We start from the raw sequence: 15,889 nt of genomic DNA, 5'->3' as shown, positions 1-15,889 counted from the left end.
GACAAGCCCACTGGATTCACCTCCGGAAACTGACTGACTCAGTGCTGGAGTCACCGTGCCACCAAAACACTGCGTTCCCTGGCAGCAGGGAGGCTCAAGGCTGCGGGGGCTCCTGGGTGCAGCTGGGGGCCCATCCTTTCCCCTTGGAGGCAGGAGGAAGGACAAGCCCATGTCCTCCCTGAGTCTGGTGGCTCCATGACTGTGTCCTTCCTCAAGCGTGTAGCTGGGGGGCAGAGCTCAGGGGACGTTGACATCGTGGGACATTTTCAAACCCATGATGCACAGCTGGGTTTGAAAACCACTCTGTGTCTGTCTCCATGTAGAAAGTAAAGAACGCTTAACATTGCATCACCTGAGGAAAATGAAGATTTATTCCCTGCAAGTAGAAAGAAGACACATATGGCTGGAACACTCGATCACTGTTCATTATGGATAGAATTTAGAGAGAAACACAAGTTGGTTTCAATTAGAAAATGTGGGCGAGTATAACTCCAACACAAACATGGACCCAAGATTCGCGTTAGCTGCACAGACGCACGACAGACAGCGGTTCAGTGAGAGGAAGCAGCACCGAGCCCCTCCGGTACAACGCAAAACCACCACGGGCGCTCATGAGAAAAGTGTCATCTCGATGTTGGAGCAGTGACGAGATGGGAGTGAAACCCCAGGGAGCACAGCCAAGTCTGGTGGTGACGGACTCATCCTCTTCTGCCACCTGTTCTGTGGTTTTAATCTCAAACTCAGAATAACAGGATATAGACCGTGTTCTCTTTCTCTCTGAAAAGCAGGTGAATTTGAAAAAACACCAGCGTGTTACCCAAAGCAAAAGCAGGCTGTGTGCTGAGAGTGGCAGGTGACATTAAAGCTCTAGGTTCATTTAAAAACAAAAAGGATGTCACCCTAAAGTTTTAGGGTCTCCGTGTCTACCATCGTATGAGACAGTGACGTTGAGGAGATAAACCATTTGTTTGAATGACCAATGGTGAGTGAAGTCAGTGGGCCCACACCTGGACGTGGGCACTCACAGCGTCAGCCACCCCAAGGCACAGCCATTGCACCAAAAGCCCAACACACTTGCTCGAGGGGCCCCAGGGCTCACTTCCGTTGTCTTGGACTCCTTACAAACACAGTAAGTTAGAAAGGAAAGGGCCGGGTGATGGAAGCACTGAAACATAAAATTCAAACAAAAATGTAAAAGAAGCCCAGGTGAGATAAATCTCAAGCACGTAAACAGGGGCTCTTGTCAAATTGTTGACAACAGAGGGAGCTGTCACCATTGGCACCACCCATCCATGAGACGGGGACCTAGAGGGCTCACGCCATCTGGAATGAACAGCCAGTGCTGGCAGAGCCGGCCGGAGGAAGGATGGGAAGTCCTGGGACGGCAACCTGCACCCGGAAAAGTTCCTGCATGGTCTCCAAGCAAACCGGAAGCTGACAGAAAAACCACACCGGAAACGCGGGCTCCTCCATCCACACGTGTCCATCCACGGCTGTACTGGGGTGTCCCTGGGGCCCTTCGTTCACGGCCACAGATCATTACACTAAATAAATGACTTGTAATTTATATAATTAAGCCTAAGTTCACAAGTTTAAGAACAATTTTCTTTAGAAGTTTTGGGTAGTAGCAAATGTCTTTGTTTCCTGTGATAAAATAAGGTCAGGAAGAATAATTAACATAACAGGGAGTACTGAGGAAGAGCTGTGTTAAAAAATTCATGAATAGCAGAGTTTATATTACTAATCCAATTAGAAAAACGAGGGGAGATTTTCATTATGAAGCAAACTGAACAGTAGCAACCCAGTGAGGGGCCCCCGAGTACTAGATTACCCCGCTAATTACTCAAGGAAATATGGCGGGAGGTGATTTGTGTCGGGACAAACACTTAAATTTGGCCACGCTGGGATTGTGTGCTGCTAATTACCGAGGCCGTCTCCACGAGGCGCTCGAGGGTGATGACTTCCTGTTGAGGACAGAAATGGCTAATCATGGCATGAAGCTGCCCTTCCATGCTACAGCAATAAAAGTGAATTAGACGCGCCGAGCAAAGTGATAAAGAAAGTCGTTACAGGCCTGGAAAGACGGTCTGATTAAGAAATATGTAATTCTGGCACGGACGCTGGTCTCCCGTAGAGAAGCCCTACATCGGGGAGCAAAGGTTTAATTTGCAGTACCATTCCTGACCAGTTTGCACCATTAGTGTCGGCACCCACAACGGGGCAGAAGCCGTGGGAACCAGCCATGGTGCCGGGAGTTCTCGCTATGGGGAACTGGCACAAAAAGCAGCGGGGACAGCGATGTCACGGGGCCTGTGCTGAGAGCTGACAAAAGTCAAGTGAGAGAGCAAGTTAGCGAAACACTGCTCAGACCAGAGGCCTCCAGTGTGTGCGACAGTTCTGGGCAAATTAAATGCCATTTGAGATTTTCAAATGCAGCCGTAAAAGTGAACCTCCCGGGTTATTCAGGTGAAGGCAAACCTGCAGTGCTTCGTGCTTAGTCCTTAAAACCTCGTCTGGCAAACGGGTAGAGGACGCCTAAGGCTAGAATGTGTTCAAACAAACCTGTTGGCTTTTCTTTAACAGTAAACTCCAAAGAAGACCGCGGCCTTGCCGGAGTGGTGTCTGCGTGCAGCCGGCCACCCCCCGGCCGTGATACCCTCCTGAGTGCTGGGGATGAGTAGCCGGGAGCCAGGGTCACACCCACGCTCCATGGCCGGGCTGCTCCCATCACAGCTCTCGGATGCCTCAGCCTTTTTCCCAGGCGACCTCAGGATCTTGGGATTTGACTGTCACACAGTGTCCTGGCTAAACGCCCCTGCACTGAGCCATGTGGGGGAACAGGAGTGACGTGTGGGCCGGCCCGAGTCCTCCCGACCCCGGGCTCGGCCAACACCAACCTTGTCTCCGTGGTGCCTGGCCGGGCGCTTCCTCTCCGCATGCAGCATCAGGGTCGGGGCACAGGGCGCCGGGCCTCGCTCCCTGCTTCTTTCTGTTGGAGCAAAACAATCACCATGAATTAGCATGCCATTTGTCACATCACTTTGGAAAAGCTAAACAAGGGCAAAACGTGGCCTGGAAAACTCAATTGGCAAACACTGCCTCCACAGGAAGGTGTGCTGTCACGTCCCCTGTACTTTAGCCTCGTGACGAGGTCCTCCAATGACATCACTGCCCTGGGCACACTGCCTGCCCGTGCGCGGCACCAGCCACACGCTGTTGGCCAAGCCTCGTGCACCCGGCCACAGTGGCTCTGGACAGGGGACACGGGCTCCCTGGCGGGGACAGCCAGCATGTGACAGCAGAGCCAGGCTTTCTTAGGCTTCAGCGGCTGGTGGCCACCGAGGGCCACCTGGGCCCAATGTCTGTGTGCTCACCACTGACATGGGCTCTGGCTTTGCCTCGGGTCGGCCCCCACGACCTCTGGGAGAGGAGAAGGGAAGTGTCAACTGTGGATGCCGAATACGGAAAAGGTTCTGAACACAAAAGGAAGTTTACATTCTGTCTTGTTCTCAGACGTCTGCAGGTGGCACAGAGGTGCCCCGACAGACAGCAAGATTAACCGCTGTTCACACCAAGGACTAGAAGGAAAACCCGAACCGTTTAGCCTCACACCAGCCTGACACATACATTCACTGAGGACACCCGGGAAGCGTCTCTCCCACCAGCTCGAAGGTCAGGACCCCTTGACCTGGAGCGACAGGTTGTGCAGCACAGAAAGGTCCCCGTAGATCCTTCCCGGCTGAAGGGAAGACGGGAGCTTGGTGAACCTTGTGGTACATGAGCGTGTGCATGAGTGTGTGTGTGCATGTGTGTGCGTGTGTGTGTACACATGTGTGTATACACACGTGTGTGTGCGTGCACACACAAAGGAAGTGGCAGGAACTGTGCCTTGAGGCCTCTTTCAAGCCCAGGCATCTGCACTTGGGGGGCGATGGGGTGACGGGGCCACCAGTGCCCACTTCACCTCCATCCCATCCTCCTGCTCCCTCTGTTGGCTTCGTCTGCCCCATTCTGGGAAGGAGGTTTGCAGGAAGGGGCCCCACAGGCTGGGGGCCCACCTGGGGTCCAGCTGTCCAGCCCAGTGGGCATCTGCCCCTGGAACCACATGGCTGCAGAGCCTCATCCACAGCCCGCAGTGGGGACTCACCTCACTCTGGGGACACTCTGGTGACAATTGTACTTCAGAGGCAGAGCAGTGCCAAGGGGAAAGCTCTGGACTCAGACCAAATGTCTGGTCCCCACTGAGGTGTGGTGTCTGCACAAGGCAGAAGCTCACGGAGCTGATGGAGCCAACGTCCAGCCCTCTGGCCACACTTCCTCCGTGGCTGCCCACGCGTCCTGCGGAGACCGTTTGGCAGGTGGAGACCTCATGACCCTCAGCCCCAGTGTCTTCCTCTTCTGGTGTCACAACGCACAGAGCAAGTGTGGGGGACTCGATTCAATCGACAATAGATTTTCCGGGTACTCTGCCCCATCCCCTCATCTGACGGAGCGTGCTTGTAACCAGGTGACAGTGGAGCTGTGGTGGCCTCAGCCCAGGGCCTCGATGCAGCCACCACCAGCTAGGAAGAAAGTGGGGCAGCGTTTACCCAGGTGGCACCCGTCCTGGAACCCCAGCTCTTCCCCACCTGCAGCTGAGGAGACGGGGTGGGGAGCGGCGCCCAGGTGGTCAGACACACCACAGAAGCTTGTGCGCCTGTGTGGGGGCCACAGAGGAGAGAGCCCCCAGAACAGCGCCTGTGAGAAAGGAAGGGGTCGGCCGCAGGGAACACCAGTGAGTCCCAGGAGACTCCCCAGAGGAGCAGCAGGCCCTGGGGCCTCATCCCCTGCTGAGCGAGCGGGACCAGAGAAGAAAAATACACTGATCCTGCCCTCCTCCCTCCTACAGAGACCCAGCGCCAAGCAGGTCCAAGGAAAGGGGCAGAAAAGCTTGGACTTTGAATGAAGTCGCATGTTTCGGTTGTGAGCCCGGAGTCCATGTGCTTTGTGACAGGACTGGGACCTGTTCTACGGCTGGAACTGTGCGGTGGCTTCTTCTGCCCATTCGCTGTGCACTGCACTCGACTCCGCACGGGCCATGCCAGGGAAGAGCGGGTGGCGTCCTGGTCCCGGCGCCTGCTCTGTGGCAGCCGGCGGCACTGCTCAGACAGAGCGGTTGTTACAGGGCTCACCATGTCTTCTCGACGAATGAGGGAGTAACCCGCACCGTAGAAAGGCATGAAGACAACACCCAGCGAGGCCGCGGGCTGGCCGCGCTCTCCTCTGACGGGAGCACGTGTGTCCCTCAGCCGTTCAGAAACCATGAACCTTTCTTTTACTGAGAACAGTCGACCTTTGTATGTCTCCTCTTCCGATGTGGCTTTTGAGATCCGTGGCTTTGCGTTTCCCACCGTGGCTGCTTCTTTGAGAAGACAGCTGGGCAGTCACACGCATCCCCCAGAATCCCCCCGACGTGTGCGGCCTGCCCTGCACGTCTCCTCAATGCTGGCTCTCTCACCGTCGCGGGTCGCAGCCACCTTGGAGGTGTGTGCTGAGCCGCAGACCCTGGGCTCCCTCATGGGCCATCGCGTCTGTGGCGCAGCCATCCTACTGTGGAGGTGCTTTTCTCTGCGGGCCATTTCTGGGGTCCACTCTGACAGGCGTAAGTGCTCCTGCTTTGGGCCTCTCCACAAACTCTGATGATATCGTCATAAATAGTCCTGAGTGTCCAGGAGAAGTCATTTGTGGAAGAAAGTCAGCAAGTTGACGCTGGGAGCTAAGGTACATAGGGGCACATAGGAGACATTTCCAGGCTCCGAGAGAAGCAGGATGGGAATCTCTCCCCGTGCACTCCATCTACTGATCCAGCCCAGCTCTGCGATCCACATTGCTCTCGAATGGCCTTTGGTTTGATTTTCCTCCTGGCCCGCTGAGTGACCAGGAGCGGAAAGGTCGCCTGGACATCTGCAAGGAGCACAGGGGTCCAGGCTGAAAGCCCTACGTCAATCAACTGACAAGTGTGTATTCACTGCCCATGTAGGACCGAGCACAATCCTGGCTCTTTGTGGAGAGCAGTGAGCTTCTCCCCACAAAATGCACAGGAATTGGTGAGGGTGCCCAGAGGGAAGCACAGGACAAAAGACTTGGAAGATGAATAGTGGCAATAACTTATCCCCTTGACAAAAATGAGAAAAATGCCAGGTCCCTTCTTTTGGCTAGATGTGGCTTTGGACACTTACCCAGCTTCATTTCTCTAAAAGAACGAGGTGGGCCTGCTCTCGCCCTATTCAGAGGACACAGCCTATGCCCAAGCACATCATGTCTTGGTCATTAGTCCGGCTCTAAGCCACCTGTTCTCTTAAAGTCCCAGAACCATGAAGACACAAAGGTATCTGCCGCCACCTGGCATCAGGCCCCAGACCAGCGGCAGCTGGGCCACGGCAGGGAGGGGCTGCGAGCCTGCGGTACTTCACTCCCTGGCAGCAGCACAGAAGGCCGAGGTTCAGTGAAGCACTAGGGTTCTTTAACCATCCAAAAAATTGCTTTGTTAAATACATTAAAATAAAGAACCATTGCAGACAAGTCAAACTTGTGTAACTTGTCAAAAAGGCATGATAAATATGTCAGCCTCTCCTAATTCAAAGGGCGATTCTGAGATTCAACCGAATTTTAATTCACTAAATATTGACCTCTTGGCCTCAGTTTCCTCATCTATAAAATAAACCAATCTCTTAAGTTTCTTCTGCTTCTGGGATTCCAAAAGCCAACAGACTCTCTCGAGCTGCTTGGGCATATCCCAAAGGAATACGGGACAGAGTGACCTGGGAGGGAGGGCTGGGAGAACATTCTTGTCGGGGTTTCCTGCTGGGACAATGGCTCACTCCTAACCTAGAAGATGGACTAGCCCTAAGGAGCGGGACGCAAGAGAGGACGAACCTTTTCTCCCCTGAAAAGCCAATGGTGACCTCTGACAGAATTTGTAGTTAGGTGAGCCATCGCCTCCTAGACTGAGGAGACCCCTGACCCACGGACAGTCAGCACCACATGACCCTGGTGGTGCCCGTAGGTAGGAGGGGACAGCAGGATGACGAGGGCCTGGTTGCTGCAGACCACCGGCCGTCAAGGGGAGGGTTTGCAAAGAAAATGCACAGCACTAGCTCTGTGCACGCTGGCCTCTCCTGCAGCGACGGGGAGTGACACTGGGATAGCTCTGCAGATGGGTCATGTGGGCGACTCTCGCCAATGACCTCTCTTCCTAGAAAGGCCTGCATAGCACCTGGGGGTGGCAGGGGACAATCCTGGAGTCACTGGGGCTCCATTTTCTGTTTGCCACAAGCTAGTGACCCCATTTCTATGTGTGAATTTTCTCACCTCCAAGAACAAATTATGTGCCCTCCACTTACAGAGGTGTCTCAGGGAGACCGATGAATGGGATTCTATTCTGAACACTGTCCCCATAAGCACCAACTTCAAATGATTTGCTCAACAATTCGGCAAAGTGGGAAACCATCCCATTTTACACAAAAGAAAAATGGACAAGGCGAGTTATTTTCCAGGTTGCAAAGCAAACCACTAGGGAGGGCTAAAATTACTTGTTAATTTAAGTGGCGTTGGGCTCCTTTGAAGTTTTTGACAATAAAATAAGGGAAAATGAAATTCATGTTATAGATGATAAAAAGGACCCACTCAGGGCCACTGTATATGCTTCTAAATGAGGCTTGACCAGCGCATTGATTTTCAGAGTTCACCTCCTAAGAACTGACACATCCATGGGAGACGTGGTCTTTGGAAAGTGGCCGGAGTCCAGCTCTAATGCCGCTCGAGCAATAAATGAGCATGAGCTGCTGGCCCAGGGGCACTGATGGAAGAGAGAGACACGACAAACCTAGAGCGCTGCGGGGACCTGGGGGCTTGTATTGGAGGTGGGCCAGCGAGGCCTGGCTGCAGCCGGGTGACGTGGGCCTGGAGCAGGGGGGTGCTCCTGGAAGCAAACCCATTTCCTTGCAAGCCTGCCCTACCATGGAGACCTGCCAGCAGGGCTCAGGCCCCACCCATCGCTGCGAAACCATCACTGCACAGGCTATGTCCTGCTGGCGCAGTTTGCATAGAAGGGCAGGACTGGGCAGGTGCCCTTGGGCTCAGGGACGGAAGCAGGAGGCAGAGGTGACAACTCCTCGGGAGCTGCCCTCGCAGAGCTGGGCTTCCGCCAGGCTGCCGGGAAGCTGCTGGCCAGGGTGGCGGGCACAGAGGTGGCAACGGTGGGTTGTCATGGAGACCCTGCTCTTCAGCACCCCCCTCTCACCAGGGGCCACAGAGGCTGCCGTCTTCTCAAGCCTGTTACCAGAGTGTCTGACACAGTGTGACGCAAGGCCATGAGTGAAAGGACCCAGACACCTGGCAGTGAAACGGCGGCATGAAGATGACACCGAGAATGCCCACCGCTGACGACACTCACTGGGACAGAACCATCCTACCATGTCGCGGAGGAACACAGCAGCAATCCCACGCGCTGAGAGGAAGGCAGAAATCCTGGCGGCAGCTGCACTGTAACAGCTGTCTCAGCCCACCTCCACGGGGCTGAAAAGACGGCACAATTGCCCGGCAGTGGAGTCCCAGGGGCTCGGTCTCAGCACTGCTCAGTGGGCCAGCAGAGCGTCCCGCAGCCAGGACATCGTGTGCTGGAGAGGGTCTCAGGTGAGAAGGGTCACTTGATGGGCCAGGGCTGTGAGAACCTGGGTCCTGAAGCTCCAGACGGCCCCCTTCCCCGCCCTCCTGCTCCCCCAGCAAAGGCTGGCAAATGAGTCTGCAGGCCCCTTTGAACTCCACTCTAACAAAGATTATTCATATAAATGGCAACCCACCTCAGTCCACCTAAATTTTTCATGGGTCGTGATCTTAGAGCTGAGGAGCCACATAGAGTCACTTTTTACCCGACTGTAACGTCCTGGATTTGCCTCTGTAGGAACTCAAGGTTTGTAAACATTCAGGTTACAGGGCGTGAGCTTGGCTTTCTCCACCTGAGAGGGAGACTGTCCTGTGAGGCGGCTCCCTCCTGTAACACAGCTGCACCCCTGCAATGCCTTCCAGCCCTGTACAGCGACACCACAGGTAACACAGCCCAGCTCGTCTGTCCCCAGCCAAGGTCCCATGGCGGAGCTTCTGGATTCTGCTGCTCGCCTGTTTGACTTAACAAGGATCCGGTGTCACCACTGGTCAGGGTGGCCTGTGGGGACGAGGGCTCGTCCTGCTGGACTGTTCTAGAACCCAAAGCACTCCAGTTCTTAGATGAAGGTGGGCTTCTGATGACGAGCGAGCAGGGAGTGGAGGTGCCCGAAGCCCATGTACACGCCCTCGGCTCCTGGCCCGGGGTTTACATTTCCAGGGTGTTTCGGGGGCAGGTGTGCTGCTCCTCTGCGGCCAGCACCCCACCTAGCAGCAGCATGGGACACACGTCAGCCGCTGAGCAGGTGACAGGCCGAAGGGACAGAATTGTCAGGGAGGAGCCTTCACGCCTCTGCACGTCCGTCCGCTGCAGGCTCCCCGCCCAGACCCCCACCCCAGCTTCACTGAGACCTTAGTGGCACCTGTGCCCCACAGTGCAGCCCCCCACCCCTGGCCCCAGCCCCCGCTGTGGCTTACAGGCCGAGCCCCTGTGTTCTTCCTCCAGCAATGAGCCTGGCGTGGGGCCGTTTTCACCTCTTTGCAGCCCCCTCCGGCCCCCGAGCCCCAGCAGGTAGGGACCGGGGCGGGCTCGCAGGATCTGTCTCTGTGCCCCTGAGAATTCCGCTAAGAGCCGAGGTGTCTCTGGGGGGGAGGGCGCCGCAAGAAGCTGCTTTGAGCCTCTGCACTGTGAGGTTACCTGCTTCACTCTAACAGGATCATGAATTTTAAACAAGACGGTGTCACAAGCGATGACATCCCAGGAGCTCAGCAGGAACGAGGAAGCTGACTGGCGTGTGGCCCCTACAGTGGCTCCTTTGGGAAAGGAGGACGCAGCTTTGCGGTTGGAATGTCTGTGGCTGCCCATTGGCCGAGCTTTGATGATGTCATAACGAACATGTCACAGCTGGTCCTCACAGGCTTGGAAGAGCCACGTGATGGCAGAGTGTGCTTCCCGGGCCTTCCTCTTGAAGCTGAAGCCGGGGCTCCTTGCCCTCGCAGGGGCCCTGGCCGCCATCTGGAAACTGGTGGTGCCGACCCTTGACCTCCAGTCTCCCAGCCCATCACCAGCTCACACCTGTGGGTCCAGGCGGCTCAGGGCACAGGACCGGACTTCCACCCCTCCCGGGCGTCCCCAACCGCCAGCCCCACGTGTCACTGCTCCCGGGTTGACCTCGTCCCCCCCACGTGCTGCTCTCTGATCAGGTATTGCCACAATCGGCAGATGGGCCGCCCTGTACACGGCAAAGAGACACAAAGGAAATGCATGATGAGAAAACAGAGCCTTTACGCCACGGCCAGGCCTGCGTCAACGACACATGCGGTGACAAGTCCGGTGGCGTCATGCTGATTTTCATCCGTGGGGACACACCCGCTGCTCTCACCACCGAGGGGGCTCTGCTAGTTCCCTCTCATGGAGCCGTCAGCCCAGCCTCGCAGCCTCTGCTGACACAGAGTCAATGCCACACCGTGGGGGCCCGAGGGCTCCTATAAACACACCCCGGCCCTCCCCACGGTGCAGAAGGAAAGTAGGTGTGTGCTGAAGGCCCGGGCGAGCCAGGCGCCTGTGGCAGAGCTGGCCGCTAGCACCCCAGTGGCCCCCGGGCAGGAGCTGCATCCAGGCAGGGGCTGTGGTGGAACCTCTCTCTGTTCCTTTTCACGGGTCATGGCAAGAGGCCAAGCCACTCTTCCAGGCAGGACTGGACGGAGTCGTGAGTACAGAAACATCAATGTTTGTATCATTTGGGTCGGTTTTCAAACTTCCTTTCCATCTGAGGATGCACTAAACAGAGGCAGGAAGAATCCTGCCCTTCTGGATATCCTGGGTCCTCGAGGGCACAGCCTACCCCCCCATCCCCCCGTCCCCAGGGCCACCACGGTAGCCTGGGGTCCTCCAGCCTCTGCAGCAGCGCATGTGACGGAGCCTCATGACCCTGGAAAGTTCAGGCAGAGCCCCGCGCACCAACATGACCACCCCGGGGCAGGGACACAGGGCGGGGACAGGTCCCCAGCGACCCCTTCAAACCACAGGTTATTAGACAAGGATCACAGGTTTTTATTTGGTTTTTATCTTGAGGCCAATGAAAATGTTGCTAATCTGTTCATATCACCTTCAACAAGCCAATCGGAGCTTAATCGATACTTGAGCACAACTGAGACAGCTGCAGGCATGGCTGACGGCCCTGTCACGGCACCGGCTCCGGGGGCGCCCTTTGTGAGGTGGGGCCCGGGCACTCTGCATTCCCCATCTGCTCTGGTCACCGAGGTGACAGCCAGCAAGGGAAGCTCTGTTTCCTGCTTCTGCCCCAGGGGACAGCGGTCCTCCCCGAAGAGAAAGGGTTTCTAACCACTTCTGGTCAAAAGCATGTGCCAAGCGCAGCCCTGCTCTCAGCACAGCCGAGGTGTGAGGGGATGGGGGGAAGGCAGGCTCGCTGAGGCCACGGGAGCTGCGGTCTGGCGGGCAGTGAGTGACCAGCCAGCGCTGAGGCCAGGACGGCCCTCTGGAGCCCGGCCGCAGATGGACTCTGGGACAGTGATATTAAACTGAGACCCCAAAGGTGGGCTGGGCCATCGCATGGAGACAAGGCATAGCTAGTGCAAAGTCCCAGAGCTGTGACATCTATAACGAAACTCTGTCCCCAGATGCGGGGGCCAATGGGTACCAAAGCCAGGTCGGGCCCAGCGTCAGACCTGTCAGCCCCTGGCCCCCCAGTCTGGACATTACAGGGAGCCATGGAAGCTAGAAGTGAGGACAATGACGTATGAAATTGTCACTATAAATAATGTTACACATAGTATATTGTACACATATTACACAGTGTTTTATAGATATAGTAAAAATGATTAACTTTTATTTTCCAACAGAAGATTTTTTTCAAGGCCTCCCTCAACTGTTGCTATTATTTCATAAAAGAAAAGGACTCTCAAGAGGAGCCACACTCTTCTTAGTGCCTTTGGACAATGCGAAAACTAAGTGTCGCAGCCCCCGCCTTCCGACCCTGCACTTGACACCTTAGCTAGCTTAGCCTGAGTATTCATAGCTTCAGACTTTAAAACTTCCTCAAAGTACCTTTTCATATAGCCTTCAGTTATATTTGAAAGAGAAACCCATGATTAAATACATTCATATTCTAAACTACATCATTAAATTTTATCAAATAGGAATATTTTTGTAAAAAACGGGATCCGATATTAAAGCAATTGTAATGTACAGGGAGACTTGTGAAGCCCGCGTTTCTGGGACTTACGGTCACTCAGTGTGTCCTATTCTTAGCCACACCTGTCACCTTGAGGGCCTCAGGGTCTGATGCATTTTCGGGGCAGGGCAGGAAGTGTTCAGACCAGGACGGCACAGACGCCCCCCACGCTGCCTGCAGGCTGTGGAGCTGAGCCGGAGGCCCCTCTCGGGAGGGTCCCTGCTCCCTGCTCCTCGTGGCTGAGACACACTGTCCAGTCCTCTGGCTGGGCTGGGAGCACCCACCATGAGCCACAGCCTGGGACGTGCGGGGGCTGCCATGGGGTTCAGTTAGGGACCTGGCCTGGGAGGATCAGAACCATGGAGGGTGAGACAGCAGCCACGTCACCCTGGGGACCATGCTGGTGTCGGGCTTGGCACACAGGCTGTGCTGGGAATCAGACAGGCCTGGGAGCGAAAGCCCAGCTTTGCCACTTACTCCCTTGACCTATGGGTACAATCGCTTACCCTGAGTTTCAATCTTCCCAACAGAATGAGAAAAACGATACCTGTCTTGGCTCAGCTGCCGTAACACAATGCCATGAATGGGCGCTTACCAACAGACCTGTTTCTCAGAGCTCTGCAGGCTGGACGTCCGAGACCAAGGTGCCAGTGCTGTGGGGTTCTGTCTGGCGAGCGCTGCCCCCTGGCTGCCCACGTGCTTCTCGATGTGCCTTCCCGTGGCAGAAAGCATGAAGCACTGGCGTCTCTTCTCATGAGGGCACTAATTCCAACCTGAGGGCCCAGCCGCTTGTCTGCATCAAACCCTAATTGTCCCCGAATGCCACATGGGGAGGTGGGAGTTCCACCTGTGAACTGGGGGGCACGACCATTCGCCCAACGCACTGCCACCTGGAAGGCTCTGGCTGTAGACAGAGATGCCAAACCCACCACACTGCCCACAGCATCTGCCCTGGGGGGCGCTCATGCAGCGGGATCCTAGCAGGTATGGGGCAAAATCACCCCAAAGCAGTCTCGTCCCCCGCACGGGGTCTGCCTGTGGCTGAGCAGAGAGGCCCCAGCTCAGAGGAGACCCCGATCAGCCTGCGGGTCAGGAGCACAGGCGTCTGTCTCCCTGCTCCCCACAGGTGCCAACTCAGCCCTCGGGCCCATGCTCTTCTCTGCAAAGCACAGCTCGTGCATCCAGTCGGCGCTTCTGAAGGAAGCAGCAGCAATTATTCTCTCATGGAAATCTTAAGGGCGCATTTGGCAGCTCCTTTCAAAGACACTGGGAAAGACCATTCATTCCTCCCACGGCATCATTGCTCGTGTTAAAATGTAGCCGCTCTCGGCATGGAAACCAAGACCACGGTGACACAGCAGTGAACCTAAGCATCTGTGTACATGTGTCTGTTTCCGTGCTTTCGTCAAGGCCCTGCTGAGTGCTGTAGACCCCTCACACGTCCCCGAGTCTCCTGAGTAAGTGCACAGAGGGAAAAGGCCTGAAGAGTCCCCTTGTGCCACCTACAAGACGCACCTTGCGTCGTCGTTGCAGGACAGAGGGCAAAGAACCCAGTGAGGGCACCCAGATTGGCACAGCCTGAGAGGCTGGCGCCTCAGGCAGTCCTTGTGTCCCCTGCAGCCAGCATCAGTAGGACCTCATTAGGTACCTAATTTGAAGGGAATAAACATCGCTTCAAAAATTCTCCTAGATATAAATCATGATTTGTGAGGAAGCACTTGCACGATTTAGATGCACATGTACTTACCAGGGTGTGTGCCCGATGCACAAAGTGTGCTTATGTTTCTCCTGCCCCTGCACGGCCAGAACAAAGCGCAGTCCCTCTGCCCATCCGACGGCCGGAGCGTTTGGTTTACATACACGCGGCTCCAGCACCCACAGGCCGCTTGTTCTCCAGGCCCGTTCAGAGTCAGCTCTGACTTTTTCAGACGCATCCACCTCAAAGTGCAGTCCGCACGTGGCTGATTTATTTTCACACTTCGATGTCATGAAATTAACAGCGCGGTGCTCATCTCGGCTGATGAGATTAACTCAGACTTTTTTTTTTAAACCAGCTTCTTTCAGTAATTTTATTTTCAAAAGGGAGGCTATTCCAGTCATTTGATACAAATGGCTTTAATTAGTTTAAGGCAAACATAACCTTTAAGGAACACAGGCTGGGGATTGCCGGTCTGTGGGCTAAGGCGAGAGAAGCAGAGCTGAGCTCATGGCGTCGCTCCGTGAAGTCAGCCGGCACCACCAGATTCAGTTTGGCCTTGGGCGAACCACCCATCACCTGAAGAGTAATGCCCGTGCCGAGGCCCCTGAGGCCCCAGCCCAGTCCATACACACAGGTGCGTTCTCATGACAAGGACAGGTGCCTTTTGCTGAACGAAGGGGTGGGGGAGCCCAGTCGGCTTGTGTTCTGTTTATTCTGCTCACCACCACCTACGACGGGAGCTGCACAGGCTTCAAGTATGGTAGATACTTTCAGGGAACTCGCATTTTTCACAACTATTTCTTTCAAAGGTATTAAAAATTAAAACCAGGCAAGCCTACACTTACCACGAAGCACCTGGTAAATAGAGACCCTTTGTTTTGTAAATACTCAAATGATGGTCCTTGTCTCGGGTGTTCCTTTTCCCAGTTCTCCTGGACTGGTGACCATGGGGGTTCAGCTCTGTTGGCTAGAATCAGAATTTCCGGTCCTTAAGCCAGGACTTCCACTGCACCCCCGACCTTGGACCCCCCCAACCCCGCCCGCCCGGCCTTCAGCCCCACCTCATCCTAGCAGGACAGAATCTAGCCCCAACCCTCCTCATCGGCACCTTGTTCTCAATGGAACTCTCCAGAATTCTGCCAGAGCACATGGCACAGCTTGACGCAGCTGCCCCGTCTGGAACAACCGCCCCAGCGCTCGCCCACGATGGAGCTCGGGCGCCACGCTCTGGGTCGCTGTCTATGACTCCACGCTGAAGGAACATTCTTGCTCTGCCCTCCCCTCTGTCTGCGTCTCATCACTGCACAGATACATCACTGAACAGTAACATTACTGGCTGATGCACTGTTCCTTCCTGGAAGGTGAACTCCATGGAGGCAGGAACTGTGTCTTCAGCGTCTTGCCAACATGTACCTACTTGCACTGGTGTCGAGCGGCGAATTGCAAACCCCATGGGCCAAAGTCACCTCGCCACCTGGATGACCATCCTGCTCGGCATCTGCTGGGCTGAGCTGCGGGCTTTTCCAATCACGCATCTCTGCGTTTGTGCCTCTGCCCTGGACGTTTCTAATTCTGGGGTTGCCTCTCTGTCTGCCTGACAAAGGCGTTCCCCTCTTCCTGGTAGAAAGCCAATGCCTGTGCTCGGCAGAGCCTGTACTCACAGCACAGAGACCTTGTCGTCCATCTGTGTTTCAATACATTATACATATGTCTGTTCTAGCGTATCTCATTGAAATGGCTCATTACATGTCTGTGAGCGCCCTGAAAACAGAAGCCATGCGCTCTCATCTTTAAACCTACTTTAATCAACTGTGTGATTGACACAAAATAGATGCTTAATAGATAAATGTTGGAT

At 55.2% G+C, this 15,889-nt stretch overlaps 1 protein-coding gene across 1 annotated transcript in view; it reads right to left on the bottom strand.

Moving 5' to 3' along the window:
* Nucleotides 1-15,889, bottom strand: part of TCERG1L (transcription elongation regulator 1 like) — a 138,317-nt gene that overhangs the window by 38,063 nt on the left and 84,365 nt on the right. The window contains exon 5 of the mRNA XM_019728270.2: nucleotides 2,898-2,989. Coding sequence (XP_019583829.2) covers nucleotides 2,898-2,989 — 92 coding nt within the window. The remainder of the gene's footprint in view (nucleotides 1-2,897; nucleotides 2,990-15,889) is intronic.

The sequence above is a fragment of the Rhinolophus sinicus genome, linkage group LG07, assembly GCF_036562045.2.
Source record: "Rhinolophus sinicus isolate RSC01 linkage group LG07, ASM3656204v1, whole genome shotgun sequence".
Lineage (NCBI taxonomy): Eukaryota > Metazoa > Chordata > Mammalia > Chiroptera > Rhinolophidae > Rhinolophus > Rhinolophus sinicus.
The sequence above is the reverse complement of the archived record's forward strand: the minus strand, read 5'-3'. Positions and strand labels throughout refer to the sequence as shown.